Source organism: Elephantulus edwardii, unplaced genomic scaffold (assembly GCF_000299155.1).
Source record: "Elephantulus edwardii isolate Elephantulus edwardi_28Jun2011 unplaced genomic scaffold, EleEdw1.0 scaffold00011, whole genome shotgun sequence".
Taxonomy (NCBI): Eukaryota; Metazoa; Chordata; class Mammalia; order Macroscelidea; family Macroscelididae; genus Elephantulus; species Elephantulus edwardii.
This window is the reverse complement of record NW_006399761.1, coordinates 3,602,208-3,615,340: the sequence shown is the minus strand read 5'-3', so window position 1 is coordinate 3,615,340 and position 13,133 is coordinate 3,602,208. Positions and strand designations below refer to the sequence as shown.

Below are 13,133 nucleotides of genomic sequence, written 5' to 3'. Positions count from 1 at the left end.
GCCTCTTGGTCCAAGTATAGGTTTTGCATTAGCACAATTAAATGTTCTGGGATTCCCATTCTTCTCAGAGTCAGCCACAATTTGTTATGATCCACGCAGTCAAATGCCTTTGCACAATCAATGAAACACAGATAGACATTCTTCTGGTATTCTTTGCTTTCAGCTAAGATCCATCTAACATTGGCTACAATATCCCTAGTATCACGACCCCTTCTAAACCCAGCCTGGACTTCTGGCATTTCTCTGCTGATATACTGTTCCAGTCGTTTTTGGATAATCTTCAGTAGAATCTTGCTTGCATGTGAAATCAGTGCTATTATTCTGTAGTTTCCACACTCAGTTGGGTCACCCTTCTTTGGAATGGGAACAAATATAGATCTCTTCCAGTCAGTTGGCCAGGTGGTTGTTCTCCAGATTTCTTGGTACATCTTTTAATTTCCTGGATGCTGGTGCCAAGACTGTTGATTGTGGAGTCAAGCAAACTAAAGCTGTTTACAATCTCAATCTCTTCACCCTACATCACAGTGCTCCCAGTTGGCCCAGTGGTGAGAATATTTGTTTTCTTGATACTGAACTTCAATCCGTATTGAAGGCTACATTCCTTGACCTTATGCAGCAAGCGCTTAAGGACCGTAAGTAAGTGAAAACAATCCACATGATCCTGGTTTTGTTCAAAAGCAAATGTGTTATTAAGTCCACAAGGGAAACTGTCCATACTTGTGCCATTGTTATCTTAGTTGTATGAACACAGATGATTGAAAATGGTATTTTATGCCTTTCTAAATATATATAAAGGCACACAAATCGAACCTTCTCAGTGGAAGAAAGATAGGCAACCTCCTCCCTTGTGACTTCCAGCCTCTGAAAACCCATTGGAGGGTCAGCTATGGGTTGGTTCTGACTCGATAGCATTTAACAACATAAAAAATAAATACAGTGTAGCTCATAAGGAGTTGTGCTGCTGACCTGAAGGCTCTGCCTCTCTGGTGGATCGAATCTACCAGCAGCCCCATGAGAGAAAGATGGACAGTCTCCTGTGCAATTTACAGCCTCTGAGAAGCCACTGGAAAGCCATCTCTGACTCATTCCCAGCTCGACATCTATGAGTTTGAGTTTCTCCCCTAGACGGCAAGGATTACTTATATAATCGGGGGCACCCCACTCCCTCAGTGCTCTGTCTACTTTGGAGACAAGATTCTGAGAAGGAACTTTATGAACTCTAAGGATTGGTGTTCATACATCCACCTGCAGTGAGGTCAGTACTTCTCAGAATTCTGGTGACCTTTGCCTGAGCCCTTGACTGCCAGCCGTTCTCCTGTCAGCCACCCTGGGCAGACCAGGTCAGTGCTGTACGTGGGACTGGAGGATGGATGCTGACCTGGGTACTGCTTCCGGTCTTTTAGGGTATAGGAGATAACCATTCTGATCAGGCATCCTCCTCCATTCCTGACTCTTTCCTCAATTGTTGCAGGTAGACAGAGATAAATTGTATTGTGTCTCAGGTGACTCTGTGTACAAGCTTTGCAGTAGTCACAAGGCCTGCCAGGATCAAGGGGAGGGGTCCTAGACTCCCCTCTGGGTGGGAGTTGGTGAGGTCCTAAGAACAAGGGGGCAGGAGGTTTCGAGCTGACCTTTGGAAATCCAATCCACTTTGTATATCTGTAAGAGTTGTTCAGGTTGCTGACTGCATTTGTAGTTTGTTTTTTAAACTACTTCGCAGTATTCCATTATGTGGGCACACTGTTTTCTGCTTATCTGTTCTTCTATTGATTGGCATTTGATTTATTTCCACTTTGGGGTTATTATTTAAGTGCTACTGTGAACATCTTTACTCACGTCTTCTGGCCAACGCAGGCTGTCTTCTACCACTCTTGCTGTGTCTTTATTTTTAAAGATTGAAAAATCACCCAATTCTTTGAGCTTCCAACCCCTACCTTCACCATCAGTTACCACAGCCATATGTATCTTAATGTGTAAATCTCTACTAGGGTTTATAAAATATTTAAGAGTTGTTACAGGCATACCTTGGAGATAGCATAGGCTTGGTTCCAGCCAACTGCAATAAAGTGAGTCACATGAATTTTTTGTTTCTCAGTATAGCCTCCAATATGGATAACATCTCAACATTAAGAAAACAGAAATCCTCTCTTCTGGACCAATAGTCAACACCATGATAGATGGAGAAAAGATTTAAGTTGTCTACAATTTCATTTTACTTGAATCCACAGGCAACATCCATAATAACAATAATCAAGAGATCAAAAGGCACATTGTACTGGGGAACTCAGCTGTTGGGGACCTCTCCAAAGTACTGAGGAGCAATGATGTCAGTTTAAAGACTAAGGTACACTTGAACCACACAATGGTATTTTCTGTTGCTGCTTATGCATCTGAAAGTTAGGTCGTAAATAAAGGTGACAGAAGAATTGATGGCTTTGAGTTGTGGTGTTGGAAGAGAGCACTGAATACTCCATGAACGGCCAAAAGAACAAGCAAGTCTCTCTTGGAAGAAGTGCAAACAGGGTGCTTCTTAGAGACAAAGATGCTGAAACTTCATGTCACCTCCTCTGGATATGTTGTCAGGAGAGGCCAGTCCTTGGACAGAGATACTGTGCCGGGAAAGGTGGAGGGGCAGAGAAAGAGAGGAGGGCCCTCAACATGGGATTGGCACAGTGACTGAAGCAGTGGGCTTGTGCATTTCGGAGGCTGTGACGATGGTGCAGGAGAGGCCAGGTTCAGATCTGTTGTTCAGCTCACTATGAGTTGGAGCTGACTTGAGGTACCTAACAACAATAACAGCACATATAAAAGTTATGTTTACACTGTAGCGTAGTCAAGAAGTATGTAATAGCAGCGTGAAACAGTTTTGACTGTTTTTAGAATTACCAAAATGAGGCGCAGAGGCCTAAAATGAGTCCATTGCTGTTGGAAAAGAGGTACTGGTGGACTTGCTTGCCTCAGTGTTGCTATGAATTTTCAATTTGTGGAAACACAGCATCTGTGAAGAACAATAAAGCAAAGTGTAATAGAATGAGGCATCCTTGGATATAAGTATTACAGAAATATGTTCTCATTATAAAAAACTTTCAACATTATAATTAAGATTACAGTTTCTCCTGACAATTCTGGACTCCTTTATCCCTTTCTGAGGTAACACCTGTTCCCAGCTTGATGGGTCCCTTTCCAGGGCCGTTTTGATGTATTTCCATACTTGGGTATTCTCATCCAAAATATTATTTATATATGTGTGTGGGTTTTGTTCGTTTGGTGTGATGAAAGGCACCCTACTGCTCAGCAATTTGCTTTCTCCATCCACGTCTTAGAGAGATGGCCGTGAAATCCTGTGTAGACCTAACTCTTCACCAGCCAGAGAATGTTCCATAGTGCTCCCAGGCCACTGCTGTTTAGGCATTTCCCCGTGGAGGACATGCAGGTGGGATCCCTTGTTGTTCCGTGTGTGCCCCCTGCCACACGGCGACGCTGATGGAGCTGAATGCCGTTGTACTAAAGAAAGAAGCCGTGGATTGACCCATGCCTCACTGTCCGTTCTCTTCCCACAGAGACGTCTCCGAGAGGCTGTGCAGTTGCTGGAGGACTACAAACATGGCACCCTGCGCCCCGGGGTCACCAATGAGCAGGTACTTCTGAGGTGGGAGTGCCGGCAGGTTGGAGGGCAGGGAGATGGCAAATTTCCAGTCCCCTCTCTGTAGTCAGGCAGCCTCTACCCTGGGAAGGTGCTTCGACCACTACAGACTTCTGGGTCTTTGGAAGGGACATTCAGATATCTTCTGAGCCCAAGTCTGGTGGAAGACATGGTAGCTGGTAAGACTGGAGAGGCCCAGGGCTTTTGTGTGCTGGAATCCATGTGGGCTTCCAAGAGCTGGTCACACACGTCCCTCCCCCACTCTGAATCCAGCGACTTCGCTGGGGGAGCCTGGAATTAGCTATAATGGAGATGTTTATGTCCCAAGTAACGAAACCACTGGTTAATGTGGAAAGTGTTTCTTTTTGTTCATAAACTTTTTAAGGTTTTTGTTAAAATGAATTTGCATTTTTTCTAATTAATACAGGTGTGTAGTTAGTTTTAAAAGTCGCATAGTCCCCAAACACCTGTATTGAATAGTACTAAAACACTTGGAAGACAAAAATACCAGTATTTTCTCATTTCTGCCCCAATTCCTACTTGCCAGAGGCAGTGACTTTGAGCTGATTTTTTTTTGTTTCATTTTGCTTTTCATCCACTTACTCTGCTACTTCTTAATATGATCTTTTGCACACTGACTATCCCGTGGACTGCCAAGAAGAGAAGAAAAAAGTCTGTTTTAGAGGAATTACAACCAGAGTGCTCCTTGGAGACCAGGATGGAGACACTTGGTTCCATATTCTTGGAGCGTGTTGTCTGGAAGGTCCAGTCCTTGGAGAAGAGGCAACGTGCTGGAGAAGTCTGGGGGGCGGGGGGGAAGGGGGCGTGTCAGAGCGCTTCTTTATTAGACAAGATAGATGAACATGGTGACTGTACCAGTGGCTTTGAGCACCTCTGAGATGATGAGGATGGTGCAGGACAGGGCAGAGTTCAGATCGATTGTTTGTAAGATGCCTGTAAGTCGTAGTTGACTCGATGGCACCTAACAACAACACCACGCTCTAGTTACCTCCATCTTCACTGAACCCAGGGACCCACATCTGGACTCACTTGGATTCTGTTTCTTTAGTAGGTGATAAACCTGCTGCTTTGGGGCCAGGGACATAGGTGAGGGTGGTGGTCAGTCTGCTGTGCAGGGAAGAGCTGAAGGGCCCATGTTTGCATACAGGTTTTTTAACCAACCCTGTGTGTTTGCCCCTAAAATGAACCTAGATTTCTGTAGCTCCTGGTTTCTCTAAGTCCTGAGTTTTCTGGGATCTTGGGAGATGATGGATTGACTAACTCCTCATTAAGTCAGTCCGCCTGTTGGTATTGAAGAGGAAAACTCAAATAGAGGTCATAAAGCACATGCAAGGAAACTGTCCATCTTTCTCCCAGATCTCTGGTGGATTCAGATCGTCAGAGAGGGGCCACTTTGGTGTTAATAGCAGAGCTCCGGCAAGTGTTTAGGAAGGGTCTCTGTCCTTTCTACGGAGTCCTAGTGTTAAAGTGCTTGGATGCCAATTGAAGGCTGATGCTTAAAACCCATCAGCCACTCCTGGGGGAGTGGGGGGAAAGGGTGGAGTCAGCTTTTGTAAAGCCCCCAGCCTTCGAGGTCCTGGGGCAGCCCGCCCCGTCTTGCAGGGGTTCTGTGAGCTGGAGTCAACAGGATGGCATGGAGTTTGTCTTTTGGTTTTATCTTCTCTGCTGGATCAATTGCTAATGTTCTACCCAAAGCGTGTGTCTGTGTGGCCCCAGCCCCCCCACGCTGTTATCTTCTCCTCTGTTCAGTGATACCTCTGCCATCTTCTGACAGTCTTGGGCATGAGAACAGGTTAAATCTTGCAGGCCTGTGATTTAGATCTGTGGTGCCAGACTGGCTTTTCCAAGGACACGAGGTTTCACAAGGAAGCCGTCCTCAGTTCCACTCTCCTCAGTGTATTCACAGAGACCTCCGGGCCAGCCTTGTGAAAGGTCTGGAGAGAGGACAAGGAGGATTCCTTGCTCCATTGCTGTTGTTTACCAGTGACTCTCCAGCAGGTCAGAGGCAATAAATCACATGGGAGGAGATAGTCCATCTTTCTCCCACCGAGCAGCTGGTCAATTCTAATTGCCTTTGGGATTGCAGCACAACTTCTTACTATTAGGCCACTAGAGCTCCCTTCTTGCTCCATGAACTCCCAGAAACCAGAGTGGAAATGCACAGTTGTTGTGCGAGGGCCTCAGAGAGAGCCAATAGCCCTGAGCAGACTACCTGAAGGCAAAGATTTCTCACCTGAAAGCTGAGGAGGAAGAGGAAAAGGCTGTGGGTGGGAACAGTCCAGGCAGGGAGCTTGCTGTGCTGAAGAAAGTGAGGACCAGCCTCCCTGAGGACTGGGCACTGAGAGATGTGCTGGGAACACCTGCCCTTGGGTCCTTTTTGCATGCGTATAAGTCTCAATGCAAGAAACTAAAATTCTTACCACTGGACCTGTAGGCAGCATCATTATAAAGCTGTCAACAGCTTCATCTTACTTGAATGCACAGTCAACACCATTGGTACTGCAGTCAGGAAATCAGATGTATTTTATTGGGGAAGTCTGCAGTCAGGGACCTCTCCAAATTATTGAGGAGTAATGATGTCAGTTTGAGGACTAAGGTGTATCTAATTCAGGCCATGGTCTTTCCAGTCACTTGCTATGCATCTGAGAGCTGGACAACGAATCAGGATGACGGAAGAAGAATTAATGCCTTTGAGCTGAGGTGTTGGAGAAGAGTGTGAACTTCACATGGACTTCAAAAGAACAAAGAGATATGTCTTAGAGAGAAAGTGCAGCCAGAGTGCTTTTTCGGGGCTAACATGATAAAGCTGCTTCTCATATATCAGGCATGTTGCTAGGAAGGGCTCTTCCGTGGAGACGGACACCATGCTCAGAAAGGCAGAGGGGTGGCTAAGGAGAGAAAGGCCTCAACCAGATGGATTGACACAATGAATGCTGCCGTGAGCTCTAGTGTATCAGAAAGTGTGAGATGGCACACAGTAGGACAGGGTTCAGATCTGTTATTCATAGGGTCGCTGTGAATTGTATTCAACTTGACGGCGCCTAACAACAACAGGTTAGAAGTCTGTGGTGGGTCCTGATGTTGGGGGCCAGGCTAGATAACCCACTCAAGTGCTGTTTCCTTCCGGGGAGTCATGTGACTCATTCTGACCTCTTCCCAGCGGACAAACACAAACTACTGATAGCTTGTTTGCACCCACTGGCTTTGGTTGGTCTTCCCTCGGTGGGTGGCTGGTATCTTACCCTAAGATGATGAATGTGTTAAAAGATTGATAAACAGATGAATAAAAAGTCCCGAGTACAAAAATAAAGTAGAATTTCTGAAGATAAATTTACTGTGTGAAGCCTAGTAGCTTCCAGTTTGACCAAGCACAGCAGAAAGCAGGACTTGTGAGCACTGGCCCAGCCTCCTGGGTTCTGGACGTTGACCCTTGTTTGTGAACGTCTACGTGCCAAGACTTTGGTGGAATGACTTGGCAAGGGTGAGGAAAGCAAAGCAAAACCAAGACCAACCAGTTGTAGTCACACTGATCTGAACCTGTGCCTGTTAGATCCCCTTGCCCACCTCCCCCTACCGTCTGGAGGTGGGTTTGGAAGGGAAGATGGTAGCCTGCAGAGGGAATGGATGAAATGCACAAAGGGCCGGAAGCGGAAATGAGGAAGTGTTGTGTGGGCTGGTCAGCAGACTTGGCATTTGTGAAGGCCTGCAGCTCCAGGCCCTCTCCAAAGACTGGTTCCCTCCTTGCAGTATGCCCAAAATTTGTCAGATGGAGCTTCAGAATCTTTGCCTCCAAGGAGCAACCTGGTTTTACCCTCTCGCGGACAGACTTGTTTGTTCTCTTTTCAGTCCATGGCTCAGTGCTCTTCTCTAGCACCACAGCTCAAAGGCATTAATTCTATCATCTTTAGTCATTGTCCAGCTCTTATATGTATAACAAGTAATTGCAAAGGCCGTGGTCTGGATCAGAGGGACATCATGGTTGGAAGTGTTAGAGGAACAGTACACAAAAGGAAGACCCTGGATAAGATGGATTGACTCAGTGACTGGGGTAATGGGGGTAGGGGCATCAGAGACAGTGAAATTGGCTCAGGGTAGAGTAGGGTTCAGATCTGTGGTACACGGGGTCTCCATGAGTCAGAGTCGATTCGATGGCACATAACAACAGCAGCTCCAGTTATTCAAGGCCACTTCCTGGCACAGACCCTAACCTTGAGCATATGATGGGACAGATCTGAGTGAGCTGTGGGTCAACCCCCTGGGGCCAGCTCACAGGCCAGGCAAGGAGGCCTCCTGGGCTCAGGAGCCAATGTTTAGAGGGCAGACAAGTAGCTAAGCTACAGGTGTGGAGCTAAAACTAAGGTAGATGGGGTGCAGGAGTGAGAGAACCCTGGAATGCCAGTGATGGGGAAGGGCCCTTGCAGAGAGGGTGCACGTGGGCTCGTGTGAAATGCAGAGACATGAGGCAGGAGGTGGGTAGGGAATGGGCCCTGCGACTCACAGACAAACCCTGAGAAATTGAGTGAAGTAAAGTGCTGGAGAAAGTGAGAGGGAGAGGCAGCAGATTAGAGAGAGGAAGTTGGAAATTCACAGGCCTTGGAACCAGGGAGTGATGTGGTGCTGGATATGCTGCCTGAGGTCACAGGAAGCTGCTCAATGCCCTTGAACAAGGGAATGGCGTGTCCCAAGGGCTGTGGTGGAGCAGACTGCGGGTGCTAGGGGTTGGGGAGGGGCGTGCACTGCTAAGGACAGCAACTCAGCAGCTTCTTAAGCCCGGAAGAGACTTCTGAGTGGCAGCCCTGGTTCACTATCAATCAAACACCCCAGAAGTGGGGGACCAGCCCACCCTGTTGGCTGTATTCCTGCACCTGGCTAGCAAGGTAGCTGCCCAGAGGTAGCTCACTGAATGGCTCTGCCAGTGACCTGCCAGGGTAGGGAGGTGACTGTATGTCAGAGAGATCTCCTTCCCTGGGCAGGGAGAGAACAAGGTCAGATATGTTTCTTTTTCTTTTTTTTTGTGGAAAACAGCAGAGAAAATGCCTGATGCACACAAATTCTCTCTCTCCAATCCTCCTGTGGGTGTCAGCCACAGTGACCTCGCTTGGGGTGGGTCTGGGGGGAGGGCACTGGCAGAAAGGGTCACACCAGAATAAAAGTCTGTAAATTTTTATTATACTGTTTCAGCAGAAATTTAGTATTATTTTTAAAAATCCCTGTAGCAACAACAGTAACAAATAACAAAAAATACAAATAACAAAAAATAACAATAACAAAAAAACCCCAAAAAAAACCTGATTTTTTTTTTTTAATAAATCCTGAAGGGATTTATTTTATACCAGAAGTCTAAAATTTTGTGCTGGTTTACTTTTTGAATCTTCTCATGTGCTCCAGGGAGTTCTGTCAGCCTAGTGGTAAGGAACTGTACTGCCAACCCAAAGGCAAGTGGTTTGGATCCACCAGCTTTTCCATGAGAGAAATATGAATAATCTCCTCCCATGAAATATACAGCCTCTGAAAATCCACTGGAAGTTCAGCTATGAGTCGGTTCCAGCCCAGCAGCACACAGCGTTAAAAAGGTGCTCTGTAACAGTGGCACTACGCAGTATTTGGCTTTTTATGACCGAGATATTCCACTCAGCATAATGTCCTCATTGTCACCCATTTTGTATAATATTTCATGAGTTCCTTGTTTTTCAGTGCTGCATAGTGTGCATTGTGTGAATATACCAGAGCTTCTCTATCCATTCGTTTGTTGATGGGCGCTTGGGTTGTTTCCAACTCTTAGCTATTGTGAACAAAGCTGCAATAGACATGGGTGAGCATATATCCCAACGAAAAAAGCAAACTGAGGGGGCGGGGGAACAGGAAGGAAAATGTAACAGTGAATGAATGGAAATCCAAGTTCTTTATAAACTTTCATTAAAGTCTAAAAGAAAGAACAAAGCTAGATAGTTTAATTCCATTAAGATTTACAGGCTTGGCAAGCCAGCAGAGGGTTACTGTGGGTTGGGGCAAGCTCCACATTAGTGAGCGAGTGAGTGAGTGAAGAAATTCTACAATTTACTGTGGTAATGGTTGTACAACTCTTGTGAATGTACCCTAAATCATCAGATGTATATTTAAATGAGTGATTTTTTTATAGTATGTGAATATATTCAGTGTTATAAAAAATTTAAAAAAACACCCAAAAACAAAGGTGCTCTGATCAGAGCTGCTGTTAGTGCCCAGTTACAGTGATGCTTCAAGGCGTGTGGTTCTGTCTCCACCTCTGCCTGCACGCACTGTAAGTGCCACTGTCATTGGTGTTTTTATAGTTGCTGATTTTGTCAAATTTTCTCATGTTTTAGTTACAGTATTATGGGAATTCATAATTATGAATCTGTATCAGTAACTTCTTGAAAAATAAAGTAGCAGTTAAAAAGAAGAACAATTTGGAAAAAAAAAAGGGCTTTGCTCAGTTACTGATAATATAATTAATAATGTTCTAATGTAGCAGGCCTCCGTGGAGTCCCAGAGCCAGCTGCCCACGCGACTGCCCACGCCACCAAAGCTGGTCAGCAGCAGGCCTTGGCAGCGCCCCAAATACAGCTGCCTGTACTGTTAGTGTGCCTATAACTGAAGAAAGATTTAAGTAATTTGTTGTTGTTGTGAAGTGCTGTCAGGTTGAGTATGACTTATAGCGACCCTGTGAACAACAGATCTGAGCCCTGTCCTGTCCTGTGCCGTCCTCATCTCTGACACACTCGACTGCATTGCTGCAGTCTGTCTGTGGACTGTCAGTCCATCTCATAGAAGATCTTCCTTCCTTTAGTCAATGCTCCACTTTTTCAAGTATGATGTCCCTTTCCATATAATAAATAGCATCTCCTAACAGCATGTCCAAAATCGGTTTAAATAATTTACAGCTCGATTATTCTAAGATTAAACTTGATAGTAAACTTCATTAGTGATTCCATGTGGTCTGGTGTGGGAGCAAGTCCATGAGGGAAACTGACATTCTTAGTTACAGCTGGCGGTGACAGCAAGTCTAGTGACACTGCTGGTCAGCAGGCTTGTCTGAGTCTGTCTGAAGGGGAGACTTGTCTGGCCCTTGCCTCGGGGGTTCACCTTGACACCCTGGCCTGCTTACTGTCAGCACAGGACAGATAAGTGATGAGTACCAGCCGGACCATGTGTGACGTGTCAGGGTTGTGTGCGTGCTGGGTGCTGTAGACACATGGCTGGTCTGGGTCATTGCTGGGGCCTTCTGGATGGTGGCCCCCTTCACCTGTCCCCTCCTCTGTACAGTCCAGTGACTGTAGCAGCCAAAATGCAGGGTGAAAACGCACATTACATCACTTCTTCAAGTCTGAGATTTGTCAACGTTGGCATGGTTGGAGTGTGAAGAGGGATAATTCTTGGTTGTAGGGACTGTACTCTGCTTTGAAGGATGTGCTCTCAGTTAGCTAGTGATGCTCTAATAGAATGACGTTAGTGGATGACTTTAACAAACAGAAATGTGTCCTCTCACTGTCAAACTCAGACTCATTGCTGTCAAGTTGGATCTGACACAGAGCTGAGCCGCAAATGGGTTTTCAGAGGTTGTAAATGGCAAGAAGGATTTCCCATCTTTCTCCTGTGGAGCAGCTGGTGGATTTGAACCATATAGCCTTGAGTTGGCAGCGCAATTGCTTACCCCCTAGGCCACCAGAGCTCCCTAATAAAGTAGAGCTCTGACCCTCTATGTTTCCCAGCATGATGTCCCTTTCCAAAGACTGACCCCTCCTGACAACATGCCCAAAGTCTCCCATCCTTGCCTCTAAGACGCACCCTGGTTTCACTTCGTCAAAGACAGATTTGTTTGATCTTTTGGCGTAATCCATATTAGTTATTTACTGGTTGTTATTTTTTTTCCTTGTGTACATTCTTTATTTCAAATATTTATAAAATATTGTTATTCCTCAAGACAACAGCAAAGATCACCCCATGCAGAAACTGAGAAACTATATACACAACTTTACAGAATAATGGGAAGCAGAGAATATGGTTCTGAGCAGACACAATGACGAGAAGAAAACTGGGAAGGGAAGTGCCCATCCGAATCAAACTTGAGTCGCCATCAGGGCAAGTCTTGTGTATTTCACAGAAACAGAAGCTGTTTTTGGAAGGTTCCTGTACAGCACAGGGGGTCCATGTGTCTTCATATTTACACTCCTGATGGTTGGGGTGCCATTAGGTCAGTGTCACTCAAATTTCTGGCCAGCCAAACTCCTGCAGCAAAAAGTCCCAAATTGAGGATCAAATTCCTCCGAAAATCATTCCTATTGGTGGCAAAGCGGTAGACGCCTCGAAGCCAGTCTCCTATGTTGTCTGGGATTTCAGGAGTTTCATTTGTCGATCCTGAAGTGCTCACGCCGACCCCACCAGAAGCCATAATAGCACCTTCAGGTTCAGAAACCTCCTTGAACCTGGTTATTATTTTTATGGCTTCTTATCAGCCTACCTCCACTAGGATATAAGTTCCACAAAAGTAGTGCTTTTTGTCTGTTTTGGTCACTGCTGAGAGCAGTCCTCTGCATATAATAGTAGGTGCTCACGAAATATTTGCTGAATGAATGAATCTTCTTTAACCTTCACAGAACCCTTCAAGGTAGTATAGGCATACTGCGCTGTTAATAAACTGCAGTATAGTGTAAACATTAACTTTCATGTGCTCTGGGAAAGTGAAGAGTTTGTGTGACTCACGTGAGTGTGACATTCGCTTTACGACAGAGGTGTGAGAAGGCACCTGCGGTATCACCAAGGGCTTCATATCTTTACATTACACAGTGGAGAGGGTGAGATGGCGCAGGATAGAACCACCTTCCCACCTGCTGACCATAGGGTCTCTGTGAGTCGTAGTCAACTCAGTTAAACCTCACAACAAAATATACTACAAACAAGGAAGCAGAAACGCAGAGAAATTGCATCAGTTGCCCCAGATCCCAGGGCCAGCATGTGGCTGACCCCAGGGTTGGCTGCAGAGTGTCCTCGTCACAGGGAGAAGGAGCCATTCCCAGAGATGGAGACGTGGCTGCCACGCTGTGCTCCACTGCAGCCCTGGGGAGGGTCTCCTCGCCTCAGACACATGTAAAACTGGGGGCTACCTTCACCCCACAGAGACTGACATATGTGCATATTACCTGGCAGTCACCATGACAACCAAGTTAATTGCAATTGGCCCAACTGATAAATTAGGAAGCCTTTTTTGTTTTGTGGAATAGTCTTGTGCCTTACAGAAGGATCCCCTTCAGGCTCACTTTAATTACCTTCTGGAGGCTGTTTTAAATAGGCTCCGTCTCTGCTGCCTTGTGGGACTTGGAGAAGCAGCGGGGAAGGAGGCAGAGGGCAGGGGATGGGCCAGCCTGGGAGCGGCCCTGACCAAGCTGGCCCTAACCAGGCCCCTCTGGTCCCCCTTGTCCCGGCTCAGAGGCTGTGCCCACTTCCTCAGTAG

General features: G+C 46.1%; 1 protein-coding gene across 1 annotated transcript in view; it reads left to right on the top strand.

Moving 5' to 3' along the window:
• SFXN5 (sideroflexin 5) overlaps window positions 1-13,133 on the top strand; it is a 159,142-nt gene that overhangs the window by 35,768 nt on the left and 110,241 nt on the right. The window contains exon 3 of the mRNA XM_006880886.1: window positions 3,561-3,638. Within this exon, the coding sequence (XP_006880948.1) occupies window positions 3,561-3,638 (78 nt within the window). The remainder of the gene's footprint in view (window positions 1-3,560; window positions 3,639-13,133) is intronic.